At 44.7% G+C, this 22,717-nt stretch overlaps 1 protein-coding gene across 1 annotated transcript; it reads left to right on the top strand.

Moving 5' to 3' along the window:
• Positions 1-8,294, top strand: asb5a (ankyrin repeat and SOCS box containing 5a). The gene is made up of 7 exons (XM_080466393.1): positions 1-398; positions 2,573-2,652; positions 4,159-4,266; positions 4,500-4,650; positions 5,411-5,545; positions 7,115-7,306; positions 7,455-8,294. The coding sequence occupies exons 1-7, from the start codon at positions 194-196 to the stop codon at positions 7,580-7,582; spliced, it is 999 nt and encodes a 332-aa protein (XP_080322519.1). The 5' UTR covers positions 1-193; the 3' UTR covers positions 7,583-8,294.
• The last annotated feature ends 14,423 nt before the right edge of the window (positions 8,295-22,717 follow it).

Here is a 22,717-nt window from a genome sequence, read left to right as displayed (position 1 = left end):
ACACACAGGGTACAATAACACTGCAGTAGTTGCTCTCAGGCACAGGAGCAGCTGCAGAGCATTTCTATTTTTTTTCCAGCCGGAGCAGCCGAGCCGTCCGTCCTCTCACTGGGAGGAAAAGTAGGTTTCTTTTTAGTGGCATCTGATCCCGCCTTCATCAGAATCGAAGCTCTGGTGAAACGTGCCAGAGGAAATGTCAGAGCCGCCAGAGGAGCTCACCAACAGGCCCTTTGCGGTCCGGCTGTCCAACGTTTACCTCAGCATCTTGGCGCTGTTCTGCTTCAAGCTCTTCGTTAAGATCTCCCTGAACTTGCTCACGTACTTCTACATTGTCCGTGGGAATCGGAAAGAGGCCGCCCGCATATCGGCGGAGTTCTACGATTATGGCCGTCAGCAGAGTGAGTACTTTGAGGCGGGACAAAAAATTTTTAAAGATATTTTCCGATGAGATTCTTATTTTGATTTCAGTGTAAAGCGTAATGACATGTTTAACCTCGCCTACGCAAAGGTCAGAGGTGACACGTTCACCATTTCACACTGACAGTGGCACTAACGCCTCCGGTGTTTCCACATGAACGCCACACAGCGGATTGCTAATCCAATGAGTGTAGCAGCCGTTTGCTGTGTTCAGGGTTAATCCTAACCCTAACTCCTAACCCTAACTCCTAACCCTAGCCCTAACTCCTAACCCTAACTCCTAACCCTAACTCCTAACCCTAACTCCTAACCCTAACTCCTAACCCTAGCCCTAACTCCTAACCCTAACTCCTAACCCTAACCCTAACTCCTACTCCTAACCCTAGCCCTAACTCCTAACCCTAACTCCTAACCCTAACTCCTAACCCTAGCCCTAACTCCTAACCCTAACTCCTAACCCTAACTCCTAACCCTAGCCCTAACTCCTAACCCTAACTCCTAACCCTAGCCCTAACTCCTAACCCTAACCCTAACTCCTAACCCTAACTCCTAACCCTAACCCTAACTCCTAACCCTAACTCCTAACCCTAACTCCTAACCCTAGCCCTAACTCCTAACCCTAACTCCTAACCCTAACTCCTAACCCTAACTCCTAACCCTAGCCCTAACTCCTAACCCTAACTCCTAACCCTAACCCTAACCCTAACCCTAACTCCTAACCCTAACTCCTAACCCTAACCCTAACTCCTAACCCTAACTCCTAACCCTAACTCCTAACCCTAGCCCTAACTCCTAACCCTAACTCCTAACCCTAACTCCTAACCCTAACTCCTAACCCTAACTCCTAACCCTAACTCCTAACTCCTAACCCTAACTCCTAACCCTAACCCTAACCCTAGCCCTAACCCTCCTCCTGGATCTGAATCAGCGCCCACTTTTCCTTCATTAGCGTAATAGCTGCTTCTAAATTCTGAACTGTACATTGAATATTAAAGGAAGACACTGTTGGCCCGGCAGCTCTTTTTTCTGTAATGTATTAATAGAACACGGTCATGATCCCCCCCCCTCCCCCCCCGCCCTACTTTCCATTCCCAGCTATGCGCTTCACCCTTTCACAGTCAGACGACAACCAACAACACTCCACAGCTCTCAGGGTTCTTGAGGTACGGAGGCACATTCTGGAGGAAGAGCGAGACAACATAATCTCAAGCTATCTTTCAGAGGGATGTTTAATTTAAAGTGTTCCCACTCCGTGGAATACTAACGAGCTGAGCTGGGGGTATTAGTCACGGTCCTGTAGACGTGGTCTTTCTCGTTCTGAAGGAATCTGTTTGAAGTCTGGAGCTGCTTCTTTATGTCTGTATTTTAAATTAATGTCAGTGTAGGGAGGTGTGCTGCATGACAGAAAAACAAGCTTAGGTTGATTCTTATCTATCATTTCTGATGAGAATGAATGAAGAGGATAATGAGGATGAGAACGTGTGGAACGCCTCAGCTGTTATTCTGGACATTGACTCAGGTGTGACTCTGTTTACTTTAAAAGATTTCTCATTTTTTAACGTTAATTTGTAATGTGAGTAGCGTGCGACGGCGCTGATCACGAAACACCAGGGATGTTTCAGGCTCTGTTAGTCGCATAACTACCAGCTGCTCTATGCATTCATTCTGTGGAGAGAAGCGAGCAGTGAAACGTGACCCGAGAGGCTGAAACACCAATACTAATACACTTAATAAGAGGAATTAAAGAGTGGGAGTCTCTTTATGTTGCTGTAACAGATACATGAAGAACACCTTGTGATTTTTCAGCATGGGGATGCTGTCGTATCTAAAAGCATATGGTTAGTAAAATCACTTCCTGACATAAAACTCAGATTGTTTCTCTGCTCCATAAAGCTTAAGCTTTATCGCCCTCTGTTAAAGACAAACATTTTGCAATCTGCACACTTCTTAATAAAACACTAACAAAGCTGCATATGAAATAAGACTCATTCATACTCATATACTCTGCGTTTCAGTGCCTCTCCGACACTTTTATGAGAGTTATTGGAGTATTTGTGTGTGTAATGTACTCCAGGTGTTCCCAAACTGTGGAGAGAATCAGGTAAACGATGACAAACGTAAGTCGCAGTGAGCCCTGAATTCTTCTTCCTGTCAGGCTCCTGGGCCGACCGCTCGCCTCTCCACGACGCTGCCGGTCAGGGCCGCCTCCTCGCTCTCAGGACCCTCGTTTTACAGGTGAGGAGAACGTTTCCCCCACCTCATCTCCACACATTCAGGGTTTTACAGCCAACTCTTGTGCCATTAATGTGGTTCAGTGCCTCCGTGGATCCCCTGTCAGATACAGAGGAAGAGGTGCAGAAAATTACCTGGAAGTTCATCCGATTTATTACATTTGTCAACAATTACCACCTGCAGGGGTCAAGATTACACCTGGCGATGCCTGCTTTTGGTTGATATATATAATCACAGTAAAATCCACAGCGGATTAGTAAAATCTGACGTATGATGAGTTGCATCTCCTTTGTTAGAGCTGCTGAGCTGCTGCTCGGCCATTACTGGCTGCTTTCAGCACCTCTGATGCAACTGTTCCACAACATTAAAGACCTTGAAGGAATAATTTGTTATGTTGACAGGAGGGGTGGGCAAATGGGGAGAATGTATTAACACACTGTGATTTATCGATAGCCAACACAGTCAGGATACTTACATTTCAGATTTATAGTTGGTGTAATAGGTTCTCACTTTTCTGAGATGGATGAATGATCAATGTTTCAGGCGTATACGAGAAGAGATCCCCATGTGTGCCCACCCACTGATTGCTTGCTAAATATGTATATATATATTATTTACGGGACAGATTTATATGTGTTCTGTTTGCTACCGAACAATTTGTGTTCACTGCGATAACTGAGAGTGAGCTCGCTGGATGTCAGCAACATGAAGTGTAAGAAACCTGTCAGTTAAACCGACGACACACATTATTGGATGAACATGTAATCTGAGAGGATTTTGTCGATTTACAATAAATACAACCAACATAATTATACGAGGTTAATGACTTTGCTTTGAGATTTGTTCTTATAGATAACGGTGCACTTTCTTATGTCTGATTTACCCCAGCTGCCCCTGGGGCTTATTGTTTAGCCGCACACGTCCACCTCCAGGGCAGGAAGGCTCCACTTGATTGTTCAGATGAATCGACATTCTGAGAATGAATGAACCGTGAATAAAAACACCTTTCAATGCAGTGCAGAATGTTTGCCATTCTGTGTGTACTGGCCAGGTTAGCTTCCTGGGTCTGCTAAAGGATGTTATTACTGTTTCCTTTGACATGATAATCTATTATTGACGTCCCAGTCTTTTTTCAGGTGAGACACTCAAATCTCCTCTTGAAGCTTCAGTATAAATGACTGCACAAGAAAATATACCGTTTAAGATACAGAGCACACTTTGTATTGTTTAACTCAGACAAGCTGTGATGATACAAGCCTTCACCTTATCCGCCTCGGAGTGGACCAGTACCGTCAGCTGGGTGGCTCATGTCTGTTGTTGAAATAAGACTTTGGGCGTACATTTCAGAAAGGTGGGTCTCCGTAATGCAAAAGGAGATAAGCCTGCTTAACGTCCTTGCAATTCCTGGTTTTCTCCAACAGAGGTTGACAAAGGTCACGGATTGCTTAATGCCCCCGTTGAACGGTCTGAGCTCACTAAACGCCTGTGGCTGTTTGATTGTGTTTCCAGGGTCACAATGTGAATGTTCTGACTATAGACCATGTGACGCCGCTTCATGAGGCCTGTCTCGGAGACCATGTGGCCTGTGCCAGAGCTCTCATAGACGCTGGAGCCAATGTAAGTCACACACTGGCCCTTGATGACACTTTAATGGAGCCGCGCTGCAAAAAGTCAAATGTAATTCCTGTGGTTTGGGAAAATCTGGGATAACAAATGGGGGAACGTGTCGGTGCAGAGCCATGAAGAAGCTGCTCCCCTGCAACATGTTCCCTCAGGCTGTTGCTATTAGTCAACCTGCGTGGTTAAACAAGAGCTAAAAATAACAATAAAAAAAGAAACTGTGTTCACAGGTCAATGCCTCTACAATTGATGGAGTCACCCCTCTGTTCAATGCATGTACAGTGGGCAGTGTGGCATGCACTGAAGTTCTCCTGGAAAATGGAGCAAAGCCCCAGAGTCTTGTGTATCATCCTTCACCGATACATGAAGCCACCAGCAAAGGTACATTAACGGAAAATGTACTGCACAATGTGATATAATGCAACCGAGAACATTTTCACATTTTTTCCTACAGAAACTGTTCAATTCAGAAAAGCTCTTTCTCATGTAAAAAATTTAATTATGATAATACACGACACTTCTAAATATAACACAAACTGTCATTTAGTTTAGTTGAGCAGATTGAGGATATTTTTTTCTTATTTATTTTACCTTATATTCTTGTTTTTTGCCTCATAGAGGTATTCAGAAATTTAGAGAATATTTTATGGCACAAATTGTAAATTCTCCCTGATTTTGATCAGTTTTTGTAGATTTATTTGATACCAACTGCATATAATGATGTAATTAGGCTGTAAATAATAAACAATGTCCTTCAATAAAATCCCTTTCAGTTTGTAAGTATTGCATTACTTCCTCATAAAGGGTTAAAGGATTAGAAGCTGTCTAGTAAAAGTAATAGATTGCATTTGCAATATATTAATTGATATCAGATTTAATTTGTGAATACGTCAAGTCCGTTTTCATGGATGATAATAATTTATTGGATTTACAATTTTAACATTTAACAGAGACCAATATCCCTTTAAGTCTTTTAATTTTATGTCACACTTGACCTTGTCTCTGAACCTATATTTGTGTCCCTTTGCTGTGCTATAAAACACTTTGGAGTAAAGCTGCAGATAAATCCCAGCAGACAGCTTGGAGAATTATCAGGCATTATCACTTCCTGATTACTGTCTCCATGCCTCATTACTTGCAGGTCATTACGGCTGTGTGGAGGCTCTGGTGACCTGGGGAGCAGACGTGGACATGGACATTCCTCACCTGGGCACGGCGCTTTATACAGCCTGTGTCTGCCAAGAGCTGGAATGTGCCAGAAAACTCCTGAGGGAAGGTCAGCTTGCAGCCTTGTGCCAATCTTTACATCTGCAATAGAGTCCTGCAGGAGCATATAGCATATAGCATATAGCATCCAGGGCACATATGGAATATATGCATACGAAAGGCTTCAGACAAGCCTCTATGTTAAATCTATATGGGAATAAAAGCTCGTAAAGTAAGTTGTTTCTTAAAACTTTAAAGTGAATAAGGTCTCTCCTTCTAGAGACATGTGAGTGTTTGATAATGAGCAATCTGTCACAAAAGAGACAGATGTTTGGCTGTTTATTGGTTTTAAACTTCATGAAGACGTTTTCTCAAACAGAAAGCAAGTTACAATCAGAACATGAGGCCAACAAATGGTGGATCAAACTATTTGGTGTCTTGTGCTGCTTGTGATCTTTAATTGAAGATATTACTGAGGTCATATCATATAAAATCTACTTCCTGAAGGTTCTCCAGCAGTACTACTCGTCCTCATACCTGGACTGACGTCCCAGAAGTGAAGACAGTCTGTCCTCTCTGTCCCTGGCTTGTTCCAGGTTTTAAAAAGTGTGTTGCTCCAAGCAGCCAATCAGAATCAAACCCTATATAGTGTCATCGGGGGTTTAGCCAATCTCAATCAAGGTAGGCCCTCCCTTTGACTCCTCCCACAATTAGGCAGCTCTGCTCTGGCACATGGCACCACCAGAGGAAGTACTTCCTCCTCTTCCCAAGATGGGCATGTGTGGGCGGAGCCAGTCCAGCTCACACAGACACAGCAGATTCTGAATGCAGCTCCTATGATCCAATATTCAAATGAGGAAAATCAAGGAGGAGCTAGAAACTTAGAATACTGAAGGTTTCTGGAGCGACCAGACCAGGAGGAGGAGGAGAACAGGAGGAGGACAGGAGGAGGAGAACAGGAGGAGGAGGAGGAGGAGAAGAACAGGAGGAGGAACAGGAGGAGGAGAACAGGAGGAGGAGGAGGAGGAGAAGAACAGGAGGAGGAGAACAAGAGGAGGAGGAGAACAGGAGGAGGAGGAGGAGGAGAACAGGAGGAGGAGGAGGAGGAGGAGAACAAGAGGAGGAGGAGGAGAACAGGAGGAACAGGAGGTGAACTGGAGGAGGAGGTGAACACGAGGAGGAGGTGAGCAGGAGGAGGAGGAGGAGAACAGGAGGAGGAGGAGGAGGAGGAGAACAGGAGGAGGAGGTGAACAGGAGGAGGAGGGGAACAGGAGGAGGAGGAGGAGAACAGGAGGAGGAGAACAGGAGGAGGAGGAGGAGGAGGAGGAGAACAGGAGGATAGGTTAAGTTTGAAGCTGCATTATTTTCTCTCAAGGTTGATGAAAGTCATTTCTGGAACCAGGTTTCATCTGGACCAAGCAGACCTTCATTCCAGAACAAACAGAGAAACACACACATTCATTCATCTCAGAGACACCAGTCAACCTCAAACTCTGAACGGAACCAAAGTCCAGACTCAAACCGGAACTCTTCTCTCCGTGAGGCTCGCGTTCTACCCACAACCCCCTGGTTATCTTCCTGGTGATAACACTTTGTGATATTCACGTTTAACTGGAGGATGAAACTCTGACCCTCACAGGTGCGAATGTCCAGAAAGGCAAATGTGTGGATTCTCCGCTGCATGCAGCTGCAGAGAAAGACTGCACGGCTGTGGTGAAGCTGCTGCTGGACTTCGGAGCGGATATTAACGCCCGGAACACGGAATTCCAGAGGCCGGTGGATGTGGCTCCACCCAGCAGTCTGACCGAGGGCTTCCTACTCCTGTATGAAGGTAGAAGGGACTTTTACCCCGAATGTCAGCAGTGGTTTCATTTATTTCTCTATATTCAATAAGTCTATCAAGTTATTCTAGAATGTTATAATATATAATATATAAATATATTATATATATAAATACTCCGGTTCTGTGTTGTTGGTAGCTACGCCGCGTCTGCTGAGCCAGTTGTGTCGTCAGTGCATCAGGACGTGTGTTGGCCGCGACAGACTGCACCTCCTGTCCCACCTGCCGCTGCCGCGCAGGATCAGGACTTACCTGCAGTACCAGTGACGCCTCAGACACAAGCAACACGTCCGATCTGCACACCCCACCGCACTCCACCGCACTCCACCGCACCCCACCGCACTCCACCGCACTCCACCCCACCCCACCACACCCCACCGCACCCCACCGCACTCCACCGCACCCCACCGCACCCCACCGCACTCCACCGCACCCCACCGCACTCCACCGCACTCCACCCCACCCCACCACACCCCACCGCACCCCACCGCACTCCACCACACCCCACCGCACTCCACCGCAGTTCATCCAGTCAGAGCAATCACTGAAATCATCCACGCTACAGAATACCTGACGATGTGTGTGTGTGTGTGTGTGTGTGTGTGTGTGTGTGTGTGTGTGTGTGTGTGTGTGTGTGTGTGTGTGTGTGCGCGCGCGTGTGTGTGTGTGTGTGTGTGTGTGTGTGTGTGTGTGTGTGTGTGTGTGTGTGTGTGTGTGTGTGTGTGTGTGTGTGTGTACCTGAATGAATGTGATATAAGATGCTGCTCAGGTTCCAGGATTAATTATGGAAGAACAAAGTCCTTTATTCTCTGTTCTGCTGTTTCTGTCTCCCAGAGACTGAAGTACTTTACAGAAAACTTTACACGGTGGAAATACCATATAACAACATATGTAAAGTATTTATGGTTTCTGCATTTTGTACTAAATGCATCACTGTCAGAATATAAAAAACTAATATAAAACAGTGTTAAAACCTGGCGTTTGTAGTTTTTCTTATTTCTATTGTGTTGGCCAGGGTGGCGTGATGGACCTGAACCGAGCTGAAATACTTGGATTACTGTGGAGGCTAACGTTACTGGAAACTACGAGTGTGTATGTGGAGTACAAACCTTCCATTGGAGAGACAATGGCAACAACTGGATCACGAGACCAAGACAGAGCATGAGCCTCAAAATACAGTGAATCTTTGTATTTTTATTCCAAAGGTGTCGCTTCTATCGCTTCCATGTAAAATACCTGTATTAGTATTTTAGTGGTTATCCATTAACTTAAAATAATAATAAAAGGTTAAAATGTTTCATTTAGGTCTGTGATATTTAAAGTTAATCTCACCCTCCCCCTGCTTCTGGCTTTAATCCAGCTGTCAGTAACATTTGAAGCAGACACCACATCTGGATGTGGTTCTGGGGTGAACCGAGTCTTCTGGGTCACTCCTCAGTTCACCTGAAAGACTCGAGTCAGTCGCGACCTGCGCACGAGCTGCTCGGTCACTTTGTTTACGTTCCGGTGAGACAGCGGACGTGTGAGGAGACAGCGGACGTGTGAGGAGACAGCGGACGTGTGAGGAGACAGTGGACGTGTGACGAGACAGCGGACGTGTGAGGAGACAGCGGACGTGTGAGGAGACAGTGGACGTGTGAGGAGACAGCGGACGTGTGAGGAGACAGTGGACGTGTGACGAGACAGCGGACGTGTGAGGAGACAGTGGACGTGTGAGGAGACAGCTCGATGCAACACAGAACTTCTACCAGAAGTTTCCACCTGTAATTCTGCCGGTGGCTCAGCAGCCCCACCTGGAGACGCAGGAGAGGAAAACACGGTCTTATATCACTCGAACTCCTTTTCTTCAGCATGTTGCTCGTATAGCAAGGCTATTATTATTTATTATTATTATTTATTATTATTATTATTTATTATTATTTATTATTATTGTTTATTATTATTATTATTAATTATTATTTATTATATATTACTTTGTCTGATTTCCTCTGAGTTCTGAATAAAGACACAGAAGATTCTGCGAGTGTATTCTTCCCTTCAGTAGAAGCTCGAAAAGAGACAGTATCTCGTGAGCAGCCGAGGGGAGGAGCTTCAAGTCATTCCAGGTATGAGGGGAGGAGCTCCAAGTCATTCCAGGTATGAGGGGGAGGAGCTTCAAGTCATTCCAGGTATGAGGGGAGGAGCTCCAAGTCATTCCAGGTATGAGGGGGAGGAGCTTCAAGTCATTCCAGGTATGAGGGGAGGAGCTCCAAGTCATTCCAGGTATGAGGGGAGGAGCTTCAAGTCATTCCAGGTATGGGGGGAGGAGCTTCAAGTTTACCAGGTATTGGGGGAGGAGCTTCAAGTTTACCAGGTATGAGGGGAGGAGCTTCAAGTTTACCAGGTATGAGGGGAGGAGCTTCAAGTCATTCCAGGTATGAGGGGAGGGGCTTCAAGTCATTCCAGGTATGAGGGGAGGAGCTTCAAGTCATTCCAGGTATGGGGACGATGATTACTGGAGGAAAACCATTAAAACGTGCATTTTGCAGAATACAATTGCTTTAAATTCTGCAGACGGCAATGGGGGGACTGATCTCAACAGGTTTCCTGGGAAAAGAGTTCAGCACCCAAGTGGACATTGGATAATGTTGGTGATTGAATTGAATGATTATATTCTGTCAGGTGTGTATGGCGAGAACCCAAAACAAACGCAGAACAAAAAACTCCTGTCCTCCTGACGTTTGCAGATAGAAAATTGGAAAGTTTTTTTTTTCAACTGATAAAATTATAATGAGAGGAGATTTTAATTTGGTCCCTGATCTGTGGTTAGACCAGCTTCCATCTGAGCGGCGTTTTAAAGATCATATTCTGCAAAATGAAGAAATGAAGACTTCCTGTCTGGAGAAGCGGCACAGAGACTGTTTGTGCTCTTTCTTTATTTGTTTGTAAAGTTTCATATAAATTAAAAAAACCGACTAACTAAGGCTGTAATACCGTACCTCTCTTAATTTGGCATCATTTCTGAACCTAACATTGATATTTTGCAGATTTAACTGGAGTTTAAATCAACATGTTGAACGCTCAGTGTCCCAAAGGAAAGCTCTGCAGAGAGGAGAGTGGCTGCAAACACTCAGCTTGTCATTCTACCTGAATAATGTGCGCAGGTATTTAAGTTTTATTCTTTTTTCTTCTTCCATCACACAAAAGAAAAAAGTGTTTTCATAGCAGCTTCCAGATCTGAAGCAGGAATTCCTTTTTATACTCACGACTCAATAAGAGGAGCTTTAAATAGACGTTTAATGGATAAATTGAAAACTTTAAATGATTAAATTTATAAAGGAGTGTTTGAAAAGGTTCTCTGCACTTTTTAAAGTGTATTTTTTAACAAGAGTATTAGTACTTGACTATGAATTTAGTAAAGTGACATTAATTCAAGCACTTCTTTCCCTTTTGCTGAATCGTCGGTGAAAAACTAATTTCACCAAACGTCTCAAATAAAAATGACAGTTTGCAGCAAACTGTGGATCAGATCCAACGAGTCCCAAAGCAAGTCGGTTCCAATGAACAGGAATCGACAAATAAAGAATGTCAGAGTAAATAAACACAAACATTCACAATCTGCCAAATAATCAGACGCCGCTCGACCAGGAACGTCACTTTTGGTCCATTTTAAATCTTGTAACTACGATTCACTATAGTAATCATCACGATTTAGTCTGATTGTCACGATTAGTTTTAACTGAGAGACGCCTGGTAGCCCAGTACTTAATAGGTACAGCTCAGGAAAACTGTACCTCAGCTAAATAATCCCGATTCACAATTAGGATCGTTTGACAGTAATAAAAACTCACGACGGCAATAAATGTACTTTGATAGGAAACTGAAGAGCCGGTGTTTTCTCAGTGTGTTCCTTGTTTCATGTGACTTCCACTTTTAATGTCGCTCCGCTCGGCTTGTTTTAATCTGAGTTTGAGTTGCAGAGTCTCCAGTGGGTTCCTCGTGGCCGAGAGAAGTCCTGGTTCTCACTTCCAGGACTTCTCGCTGCTTCACACCACAGAGGAGCGTCGCTGCCTGGCAAGCAGACCGACTGGAGCCACATGGAGCAGGAAACTGGAGGAAAATATTACCCCAAAATATCATGAGTCGCCAGGAAGCGCCGCTTGATTCACTTCAGTTGACATGAGATTAGATTACAGATTACAGATTACTACCATTTACAGCCAGGAATTCAATTTCCCGCTCACAAACCACTAAATCAGTGTAACACTAATTACTTCACATACTGAAGTCCAGTCTAAAGGTTCTGATGTGGCTCAGAGCCGGCAACCCACCGGGGACCCTGAAACACTGTCAAATCAAAATCCCTTCAAAATAAAAGCCACTGATTCGTCCCGATGGGATTTTTCTCACCACCTGCATTATGAAGAGTTTACTGATGTTAGTCTTTACAGAAACACAATCTGCACTTGACCAAAGAGGCCATTGATGGAACGATTCAGTGTGAAGCAGGAGCAGCGCGACTCCTGCAGCAGGAGCAGCTCGACTCCTGCAGCAGGAGCAGCTCGACTCCTGCAGCAGGAGCAGCTCGACTCCCGCTGCAGGAGCAGCTCGACTCCTGCAGCAGGAGCAGCTCGACTCCTGCAGCGGGAGCAGCTTGACTCCTGCAGCGGGAGCAGCTCGACTCCTGCTGTAGGAGCAGCTCGACCCCTGCAGCAGGAGCAGCTCGACTCCTGCAGCGGGAGCAGCTCGACTCCTGCAGCGGGAGCAGCTCCACTCCTGCTGCAGGAGATTTATGCTCTTTTAACTAATCGCAGGTAAGGCTGCGACCCTGCAGTTGTTGTGTGGGTGCCTGCACATAAAACTCTCCCGTATTTACCACTTAATACTACATTAAGTGGATTTAATAGAATATCAGTAATGTTATTCCTTATTCCTCATGACATTCTTACTTGTTCCTCGTGTTCCACTGGACGGTGAAAACAGATTTTAGTTTCTTTGCCTGGAAGAGAAACTAAAATCTCCCGACTGGAATCCTTAAATCATTTCCGTTCTTTATTACTATATTACTGAGGATCGATAAATCAGTGTTAAGTTCATGAATATGCCTTAAAATGTTATTGCACTTCATTCTAATTTGCCTTAAAATCTGCAGTTTATCTTTAAAATGTTGTCTATGGAAATCTGCACAATCCACTTTAACTATTTAACTGAGGTTTTAAATCTAATGATGTGCTGCAGACCTCCAGGTCACCTTCTAAAATAAATCCCAATGGCTTTTATTTTCCTGGTTAAATAAAGGTTAAAATAAGACTCCAGGGAGATAGGAGGGCATCTTTCTGCATAGCTGCTTTTTAAAAGTTAAGAATACGTCACAGACACACATCTTCCTGTAGGAGCTCACACCTTTTTAAATTTGACTTCACAGCATCACAAAGCGAGAGTCAGACTTGACCGACGGAGAGACAGCGGACTCCAGCATGAGCCAGCAGGACGCTGGACTCGTCCTCTGCAGGCATCTGGAAGTCCAAGCTGCAGAGACGCTCCACAGCCCCGGGGGTGAATGAGGCCGTCTGGATTGAGTGACAACAAAGCTTCATGATGACGGTGACCAATATGTTAACCTGTTCCACCGTGGGATTAACGTCTGGCTCAGCCTCTTCCTGTCACACTGACTCAACCATTACAGCTCGGGATGCACCATACATTGGCCGGCGTATTGGAATCGGACGATTTGAGTCATTTAAAGAAAATTTACATAAATTATCGGGCCGATAAATAAAAGTGAGCCGATGTGATTTTCGTGCAATGGAATGCGTGGATGGAGGCATTAAAGGCATTTTCATGAGCAACAAGCTTTGTTGTTGTTGTTGTTGTTGTTGTTGTTGTTGTTGTTGTTGTTGTTGTTGTTGTTGTTGTTGTTGTTGTTGTTGTTGTTGTTGTTGTTGTTGTTGTTGTTGTTAGGGGTGGGAATGGTATTGACTAGCTGGAGGAGAAGAAGGGAAACAGTCATCAGGGACAAAAAAGCTGCTGATGGCGGTAATGCAACTTTATGGATGCAAACTGTCGTTCAAAACAAAAGAAGAAGAAGAACAAGCGAACTCAGAGAGCAAGCGCTAAAAGAGTCAGGAAATAGCTTAATTAACATATTTCATAGACATACATTATATAGTCAGCATGTCTGTTTATGTCTATTTTTTAATATCTACAGAAGCTGATTATGGGAGATGCTTTTTGTCTATGTGGTATATATCGATATCGGTTATCGGTCACACCAGCAACGTGGGGATTGGGTACAAATGATTCATATTGGTTCATCCCTAATTAAAAGACTCAGATAGATTTGAACTGATCTTTCCTGTTATTTCTGGTTTGACTACAAGACGCTTTAAAGTCAATCCAAGTCATGTGGCAGTGAAAAACCCGGTGCCTCCTGGCGGGGATGACGAGCGGCGTGACAGCAACGCATCATGTCGTAAGCACCATGTTCCCTCTCACTGACTGCAGCATCGTGTACGCTCCCATCCCACGGATCGAGGCAGAATTTAGGATAAAACGGTGACAGTAAAGACGTTTAATTAAGCGCAGTGTTTTCCTCTCCGAGGAGTCGCTCCTTAAAGAACGGAGGCTCGCTTGTTTGCTTTGAAACAGGCTGTCGTGGCGCCACAACAGCCGCCTCTTAAAAACAACTCCATGTAACCTCAATTATGGGCAAGCGGTTAATTATCAACATGAATTAATTTCGTCAATAATAAAGACCCTGGGTGTCGTCAGTTCTCCCTGCTGTGTGTGTACGTATTTATTTGAATCTGTGTTTTATGTTCCTGTCACACCAGAGTCGTGTCGACTGCCAGCAGCGAGGGAAGCTTCCATCTCCTCTAAAGAGATCAAGGTGCTTCAGCCTGTCAGACACTCGTCAGTCCACCAGTAAAGAAACTGTGGAGGCTACATCACTGTCTTATGTGTGTTTTCAGCGTTTTAAAGTCTGGATGCTGCTTTGTCTTGGGTAGAGAATAACAGGTGACATCACCGTTTCTCATCGCTTATAGAATGTTAGTCTGTTAAAATCCTGTTGAAGTTATACCTGTTCCGGCCAGTAGATGGCAGCATTGTGTCATGACCAGCTCATAGTCAACGTGGGACGTTTCCAAAGTATATCGAGGCAGTAGATTGATGTTATTATTAATCTGTGTGTCTTATTCTTCCTGCTAAAGTGGAAATTATATTTACTGAGAACAAGTTGCTGTGTTTCCACCCAAAGAATCAACCAAAGCAACACAAATGAAAAGTGCTGATGTACAGCGGTAAAACAAGAAGAGCTTTGTCTATTTAAATATTTCAAAAACACTTTCCATGAAGAACATAATGAACGGAATCACACAAGAAGTCGTTCACACAGTTTTCTGACTCGTGATCTACATTCTGACAATTCACTGATCATGCCTGAGTTTCTGTTTCCTTTAGTCTCTAAAAAGTGGAAAACAAGTGGATGTAAGTCTGTTAACATGAATACAGAACCCCCACCCCTCTACACGATCCAGGGTTTGAATCCCACAATCTGTTTTCTGTCCTTCTATCCTGACCCCACCTCAGAGGTAGAAACTGCAGGTTTCTTCCTGTTATAAGGGAGTTTTTCCTTTCCTCCATCTCCTCTACTTGTTGGGTTTTCTCAGTAAAGCTGCTGTGAAATGACTGAGTTGTATTTGGTGCTATAATGTCATCGAAATTGAACTGAACCAGAATGACGGCCCGGACCTGTAGTCACTAATATGACTAACTGCCCTCAAAGGCACGTTTCTGTTCTGCAGAATGAAACCAGAAGTTTCCTCTTTTCTGCAAACTCAGAATTACATTGAAGCCCAACCTCAAACCTTATTTCTGATGAGACAGTGCTGTCCATCACACACTTTCTGCAGAGCCAGACTCAGGAGGAGACTTTCTGCTGTTGAGAGAGAAAATGAAATGATTGTGGAGGGATTCAAACCCTGGTTCAGGGGAGGGGGAGGGATGGACTCAGATGAACTTGTCCATCCATCTGTTGGTGTTGGCTTCAGCATCACGTAACCACAAGGTGGTTAAACCAGTAGAAGAGATGAACGGGTACTGCACGCTCACTTCTGTAACTATGGTATAAACCTTTTACCAGATGGTTGTTCACATGAAGCCTTTAAATAAATTGCAGTACAGATCTTCCAGACTAAGCTCCAAGATTTTATTCCACATTTTTGTCGAGTAACACAAGATGGCTCCTCAACAAAGACGAGTCTGGGCAAAAAGACTAAAACATTTTGGTGTTTATTTTTGTAAACTAAACTGGAACGACTTCCTAAGATTTCTTCCTCCAATTTGTCTAAATTCAAACGACTGTTGGTCCCAGCGATGGCCGTTCCTCGGTGTACGGTTGAGCTGTGAAGCTTGTGAAAAAGGGATGACAGGACGATAAGTGTTCCTGGCCGGCTGCCCGGCCTCTCGTGCGGTGGAAGAGCTCCAGCGATCAGTGGCGAGGTAGGACAATGCTGTAATGATATGATCTCTGCAGTGTCAACAGACTATTAGCAGGAGATGACTGATGATGTATTGCCGCCATACCGGTGCGTTGTAACAGGAAAGCTTAACAGCTCAACAAAAAGATATATATTCTTAAAATCAGCATTTTCTTTCCAAGAGCTGAAGTGACACTTGGACACGAGTAGCAGCTGATGAAGCATCTCAAGGTCTCTGGGACAGCAGCCCTTGGTGTTTCCATGGTAGTGGATGGCTGGCGGAGCCTCTCTCCTTGCTTCCCTCACTGGAGCTGAAAACTTGACCTCCTTAATCTTTCAGCGTCTTTTGATTTCCCTCAGCTTGACTGGGCGTGAACACACATCAGCACTTAGAGAGGAGCGCACTGTCGACACTCGGACACGAGCGCTTGGTTTTACATTTCCAGAACACAAAAGCCACGCTTGGATTGCAGTACTTTATGGAATCTTGTGTAAAGGCAAAATAATGAGCATATTTCCAGATCCATTCCTCAATATGAAGCAGGATATTTTAATATAGACTTCTGGAAAGAGGTCCAGGTCATGAATGATAGTAAGACTCCCCTGCTTTCTCATATTGAGGCTGTCAGCAGCCGAGGTATGGCGGGAGCACGACTACAACTTTTAACGGTGTTAAAAGTGACCAAAGTATTATTGTTCATGATCTCTCTAAAGACATGGTCGTTATGGCAGCCAATGTTTATGATGCTATGAACATGTTGGAGAATAATAAAGCCTGTGGTATGGATCACAATACTGCAGAACATCTAGGAGCTATAACCTAGAAGAAAAGCTGCATCATGAGAGTTGGACTCACTGAGGGACCAGAAATCAAGGTTTCCAACCTTTTATCTGACGAACAGTCCTCTTGATGGAAATTGAATACAGAGGCCATGTCTTATCTGATGACTGGAGGGAGGATAAAGACGTCGATCAGCAGCGTTATAAGATATACGCCCAGGCTGACATGCTGATCAGGAAGTTTTCTATGTGCCGGGATCAAATGTTCTCTGTTCAGGGCCGACGTGACGTCACTCCGCTGTACTGCTGCTTTAAGGTCCAACTACAAGAAGCTGAGCATGCAGAGGCTCAAAGTGGCCTATAAGGATGCTGTGAGGCTGCTGGTTCGATTCCCAAGATGGCATAGTGCCAGTCAATGGTTGGTGTCCTCTAGTGAGCCAACATGTGAGGCACGATTAAGAAGCTGATGTTCAGCTTTATGTGTCGGCTGGACGAGTCCAGAACCTGATTGTAGAAGCTCCTGGTCGGCCCTTTGAAAAGCTGCTGCAGGTTTACCTCTAATCTGAGGCGACATTAGGGCAATAATCTGTATACATTTCAACATGCACAGTTTTTGTTTGATATTTGTGTAACAGCTGCATTCATTTAAAACGTTTTGTTTTTAAAGATTACATTAAAAAATATATATATGCACAGTTTAGTGTGTTCTATCTTTTTTTTCCAACTTCCTACTTATGTACTTGTATGTTGTTGTTTTATATGGACCTGTGTCTGCAATAAAGATTGATAAATAATGAGGGGTGAGCTTGGCTGCTTTGCTTAAAAAGCCCCATCAGGGGTTACAGGGTGTGATATTTATATTTATATTTATTCTATATCAGCACACTCTGTCGTTCAGATATCCCAGGTCTGGTTGCTATGGCAACTAGCAAGCCCGTAGCTGAGAGCAACCAGGACGCATTAATAAGCTTATTGTGAGGTTCGTTGGCTCCTTCTGTCGGGCGGAAGCACAGACAGGAGCAGGGAGCTGCACATGCATGCATTCAAAAAAATCTCAATTAAACAGGCAGTAATTACATTCACTTGATATCCTGTTCAAATGTAATTTATTTGGATTGAAAACTGAAGCTGAGGGGGGGAATGATATTAGAAATCAAGGGTAGCAGTGTTGCCCCGAGCAAGTGTTTCACCATCTGCTGATTTTTCCGATGGCGGCGCAAAGTGAAGGAATCTGAAGCAGAGAGGAAGACATGCAGGAGTAGACGGGGGAGGAGGGGTCGCCTCCCTGTTCAGACTACTGACGGGATGCTGAGCAGCTTCAGAAGCAAGTAAGAAAGAAAAAAGAAGAAGCCCTTCCCCTTCCTTCTGCCCCCGACAGCAAATCTCTCGCCCCATTAGTGGCTGTCCAGGTAAAGGTGGGGCAGTTTGAGCTCATAAGAATAAACAGTCTGATTCAATCCTCTTTCCTCTAACAAACCGGTTTTTATACACATTGAAATCACGTCTAGGATATATAGAGGCTCATCTTATTCATTCTCACAGTCCCAAAAAACTCATGAAGGGAATTTTCTGCATGTACAACATGCAAACAATGATGTATATTTAGATTACTCATTAAAACATCTACACATCCAATACAGTTTGAAGCTTCTCAACAGATAAAGTACAAAAAGAGATTTGAATAGTTTGGAATGAATCAGAAATGTTGACTGAAAAGTTTCCAACAGCAACAAAAACGACGTGAGCTGGACTGGCTCCGCCCACACATGCCCATCTTGGGAAGAGGAGGAAGCACTTCCTCTCGTGGTGCCATGTGCCAGAGCAGAGCACCTAATTGTGGGAGGGTCTAACTGTTGGTCTAGTCACAATACTTTGTTGGTCTAGACCAGGAGTGTCAATCTCAGATCCTGGAGGGCCACAGCCCTGCATGTTCTCCATGTCTCCCTTCTTCAACACACCTGAGTGTCCTGATGCTTCTTCACCACGTTCAGCACAAACCCTGATGACCAGCAGCAGCCGACTGCGACCGGCGGCCGACTGCGACCGGCGGCCGACTGCGACCGGCGGCCGACTGCGACCGGCGGCCGACTGCGACCGGCGGCCGACTGCGACCGGCGGCCGACTGCGACCGGCGGCCGACTGCGACCGGCGGCCGACTGCGACCGGCGGCCGACTGCGACCAGCTGTGGTGAAGCAGGGAGACGTGGAGAACCAGACCAACTAAGTACTGTGACTAGACCAACTAAGTACTGTGACTAGACCAACTAAGTACTGTGACCAGACCAACTAAGTATTGTGACCAGACCAACTAAGTATTGTGACTAGACCAACTAAGTATTGTGACCTGACCAACTAAGTATTGTGACTAGACCAACTAAGTATTGTGACCTGACCAACTAAGTATTGTGACTAGACCAACTAAGTATTGTGACTAGACCAACTAAGTATTGTGACTAGACCAACTAAGTATTGTGACCAGACCAACTAAGTATTGTGACTAGACCAACTAAGTATTGTGACTAGACCAACTAAGTATTGTGACTAGACCAACAAAGTACTGTGACCTGACCAACAGTGTACCCTAGATGACATTGATTCACACAGTACTTTTTTGAAGCTTGTCATATATAAGTGGATAGATAGACGTCACGTCATCCAGGGGTCCAGCTTCGACGTTCAGATGACGTCCATGCAATGTCCAGGAAAGACGTACAAAAACCTTCATCCTGGCTTCCCTGAAGACGTCTTCTGGAGGTATAGCGATGACGTCTGAAAGACGTGTTGTGCTCAGTGGCAGTAACTTTAAATAACTGCTGTTTTCCAGCTCTGACTCCTGTTACAGCAGTCCTGGAGGAACGGCGTCCGGCCTGCTTCAGCACACCTGAATCTGATGTTGATGTTCATCAGCCTCTCATTGGAATCAGGAGTGTTGCAACTGGAAGAACCTAAAAGACGCAGGACGGTTACCCTCCAGGTCCAGAGGATCATCTAGTACGAGGATCTCTCTATCAGGTGTTCAAAGGAACCACTACGAGAGAGAAACACACAAGGCCAAAGGAAACATTACATAATGTACCTTTGACATCGACATTATGACGGCAGTTACCATCTGACAATGGTTCCAGATTGTTGGAACATTTAACCACGAATAAACACCACTGACCTGAAAACATCCACACATTCTGCTGTGGTTCTCCACTCAAACACATCAGTGAAACTACGTCAAGCCCTGAGCTCCCGCCGCAAGAGCAGCTACCTGGAGTCAGGCATTTGTAAGCCTGGGGCTTTTATTCTCAAAGGATTGTGTTTTACCTCCAGGAGTAGAATACAACTCAATACGATGGGAAGCCACTTTTTTAAAGAGACAATTAAAATGTTTTCATGAGAAAATGCTAAATGTTTGTAGCTTTTTGGGCGTCAGTTTACACCCCAATGACGCTCGGCACCACTGAAAACTTCTAGAAAATGGCTCCCAAGATGGAACTGTTTGAAAACGGTCCGGCTCAATATTATCTGCAAAAGCTCAGTCCTGAGTAGACGGCTGAAACGCTGCTACAGGTGAACAATCACCAACATGGCGGCCTCCAGAGTGTCATGACTCCCAGTCCGTTTTCTCCTGGGACTTGGTGCTTTTATTTTGACAGTCACTGTAATAACAATCCAACTGGTTCTCCGCTGCATGTGTGTGTGGTGTCATTACAATAACAAACAGCACCCTCTAGCGGCCCAACATGCTAACTACATCATTTTCAGCATTTCAGGACAAACATGAAACGTTTCTGAAACAGAAAACGTGAAAACGATCCGTTTCCAGTTGAAACGTCGTGCGAACGAGGCCTCACTGCGACTGGATCTGTGTCCGTCCCTGTTTCAAGGCTCCGTTAGATGAAGTAGAAGTTGTGAAAGTCCAGATTCCCGTCCCACTGTCGGACCTCTTGGACTGCATCTCTTCTCACCTCCACCATCGTCACTGCGCCCACACAGCTGAGGCGACAGAACAACTCAGAATCTTTTCCACTGACTCAGTTTACAGAGCAGAAAAATGTACACACTGACTTTATCACTACTTTAATCACTGGGGTACTTTTTCGTCATAAAATCATTTTTGCTGCGAAGTCAATCATCCTATTCATTTCTTTATCATAGCACATGTTTGCAGGGGAGATATGTTTGACAGCAAGTGAACATTTTGTCCTGTTGATGTGTTAGAAACTGAAAAGAATTAGTAAATCTGGCAAGAGTGGAATTCTGCAGGATGGACTGAATCTGAACATCCAGGCCTGCAGTCCTGCTGGGGGTTGCTGAGTTTGTGTGCCGTGATTTGTTTGTATGTCCGTGTCTGTAAAATAAATGAAAAATGTTTGCACTTATAAAATATCCAGTGTGTGCAGAGTTAAACCGGTGCATGGCAACAGAGATGTGGAACTCCTACAACCTTCACCTCAGATGGATCTCCGTCTCATTGCAAGTTGATTTGGCTCACCTGCCAGAACAGGGATTTGTCTGAAACGCCCTTGTTTACCCTCGATTTGGACTGACAGGCTCACTGCTGACTTTGTGCCTTCTGTCTTGCTCGCTGTGCCTTCTTACAGAAAATAAAACCTTCCTATCATGATGTGACACTATGCTATCTCTCAGGAACAACATCACAGGACTGGCAAAAGAGAGCCTGTGAGTCTAGACTGAGGGTCCATTTCTATTTCAGAACGTTGACACGGAGATGCAAATCAGTGTGAACACAAACTCAAGAACAAATCATGATATGTACACACAACTCTGCATGTTTGCACAAGTCATTCTCCTCATTGTGACTGGATCTACTTGTATAACAACTTCCTTTGCAAGAACCTGAAACTTCTAGCAGTGCTGCAGTTTGACATCCGTCCATGATTAAACCACTTCAGTAGACGTCTCGTTTCAGTCCAAGTACGTGCATGAAGTCAAACTGGTGACTGTAAATGTCGTGTATGTGTGAATGTGAGTGTGTGTTCTCTGTCTGGTGGATGAGAAGATGGAAGCCTGAGTTTAAAGAATTAATGGCATAAAGAGGCATGAAGAAGTAAACAGGATCAAACTAATCATACTTTAGTATTCCTCCTTTGGGAAATGCCTTTTCCAGATGTACAAATCTCTTTCCAAGATGTGGACCTCCATAAAAGTTGGGGGGGGGGGGGGTCAAAGGTCATGCTCAGGGGCCCAGAGTGGTGACCTGTCCACTGTAGGAATCAAACCTGCAAACTCCCAACTCTGCTTCTGCCTCCAGGCCGCCTGCTGCCCCAAAACAGTTAATAGTGACGTTTGTCTGGACAAGAGAGTTTCTGGACTGTCCTCCGCTCCAGGATGTTGGACGGATCATTTCAGGGACGCCAGCGTCTCTGAAACGCCACTGATTAAAAGCTGAGTGTCTAAATTTAACTACGAAGAAGGACTCGCTGGACTCAGGAGCTTCGGCCATTTTCCTGAACAATGAGCTGCAGCGGGCTAATTGAATTATTAATTGAAGACATTACATTAGGCAATTAAACATTAATGAAGCCTTACATTTAAACATCAATAAATCATCACTCTGATTTTGAAACAAGCATAATTAGCTCTAGAGATCAGGGTGTTGTTGCTCATGGAGGAGCTTTATGAATGGAGCTGAGGGCGTTTCTCTCATGGGGGTGAGTGGAGGGTGGAGGCGATAGTTCCTGCCTCATCAAGCCATTTGCATTCACTCCTTCATCTCCATGTTGCTTTCATTCTGTCTGAGTGGCTGTTTACTCCTATCAGCCTCAGAAGTTCTTCGCTGCTTTCCAGCTCGCCGCTGCAACAGAAGCTCTTTTCCCCACAGGACTCATTAAAGTTTCATCCTATCCACCTGTCTGATCATTCCTCCATCCACCCATCTGTCCATACTTTGTCAAGTCAGGTTTTATTTATACGGCACATTTCAGTTCGCCGCGGTCTTTTAATTATTCTTTCAACCTCGTGTCCACTTAATCACTTCATCTGTACATTTGATATTTTCATCTTCATCAGCAGTTCAGCAGGTCGTAAATTCAGAATAATGTATGTCGGATGTGGTGGTACGTATCCAGGACATAATAACATTAAAAAAAGAAGAGTGACCCATGTGTTCCTGTGATACGACATAGAAAATCCTTTAAGACCAGAAGTGTTC

The sequence above is a fragment of the Lipophrys pholis genome, assembly GCF_963383615.2.
Source record: "Lipophrys pholis genome assembly, chromosome: 6".
NCBI lineage: Eukaryota > Metazoa > Chordata > Actinopteri > Blenniiformes > Blenniidae > Lipophrys > Lipophrys pholis.
This window is presented reverse-complemented; position numbering and strand designations above follow the sequence as displayed.

Bases quoted from the DNA above. Each gene is read 5' to 3' on its own strand.
- asb5a (XM_080466393.1), top strand. From the start codon at position 194: ATGTCAGAGCCGCCAGAGGAGCTCACCAACAGGCCCTTTGCGGTCCGG. The intron at 4,267-4,499 runs GTAAGTCACACA...CTGTGTTCACAG, and splicing joins TCATAGACGCTGGAGCCAAT to GTCAATGCCTCTACAATTGA. The intron at 7,307-7,454 runs GTAGAAGGGACT...TGTTGTTGGTAG, and splicing joins CTTCCTACTCCTGTATGAAG to CTACGCCGCGTCTGCTGAGC.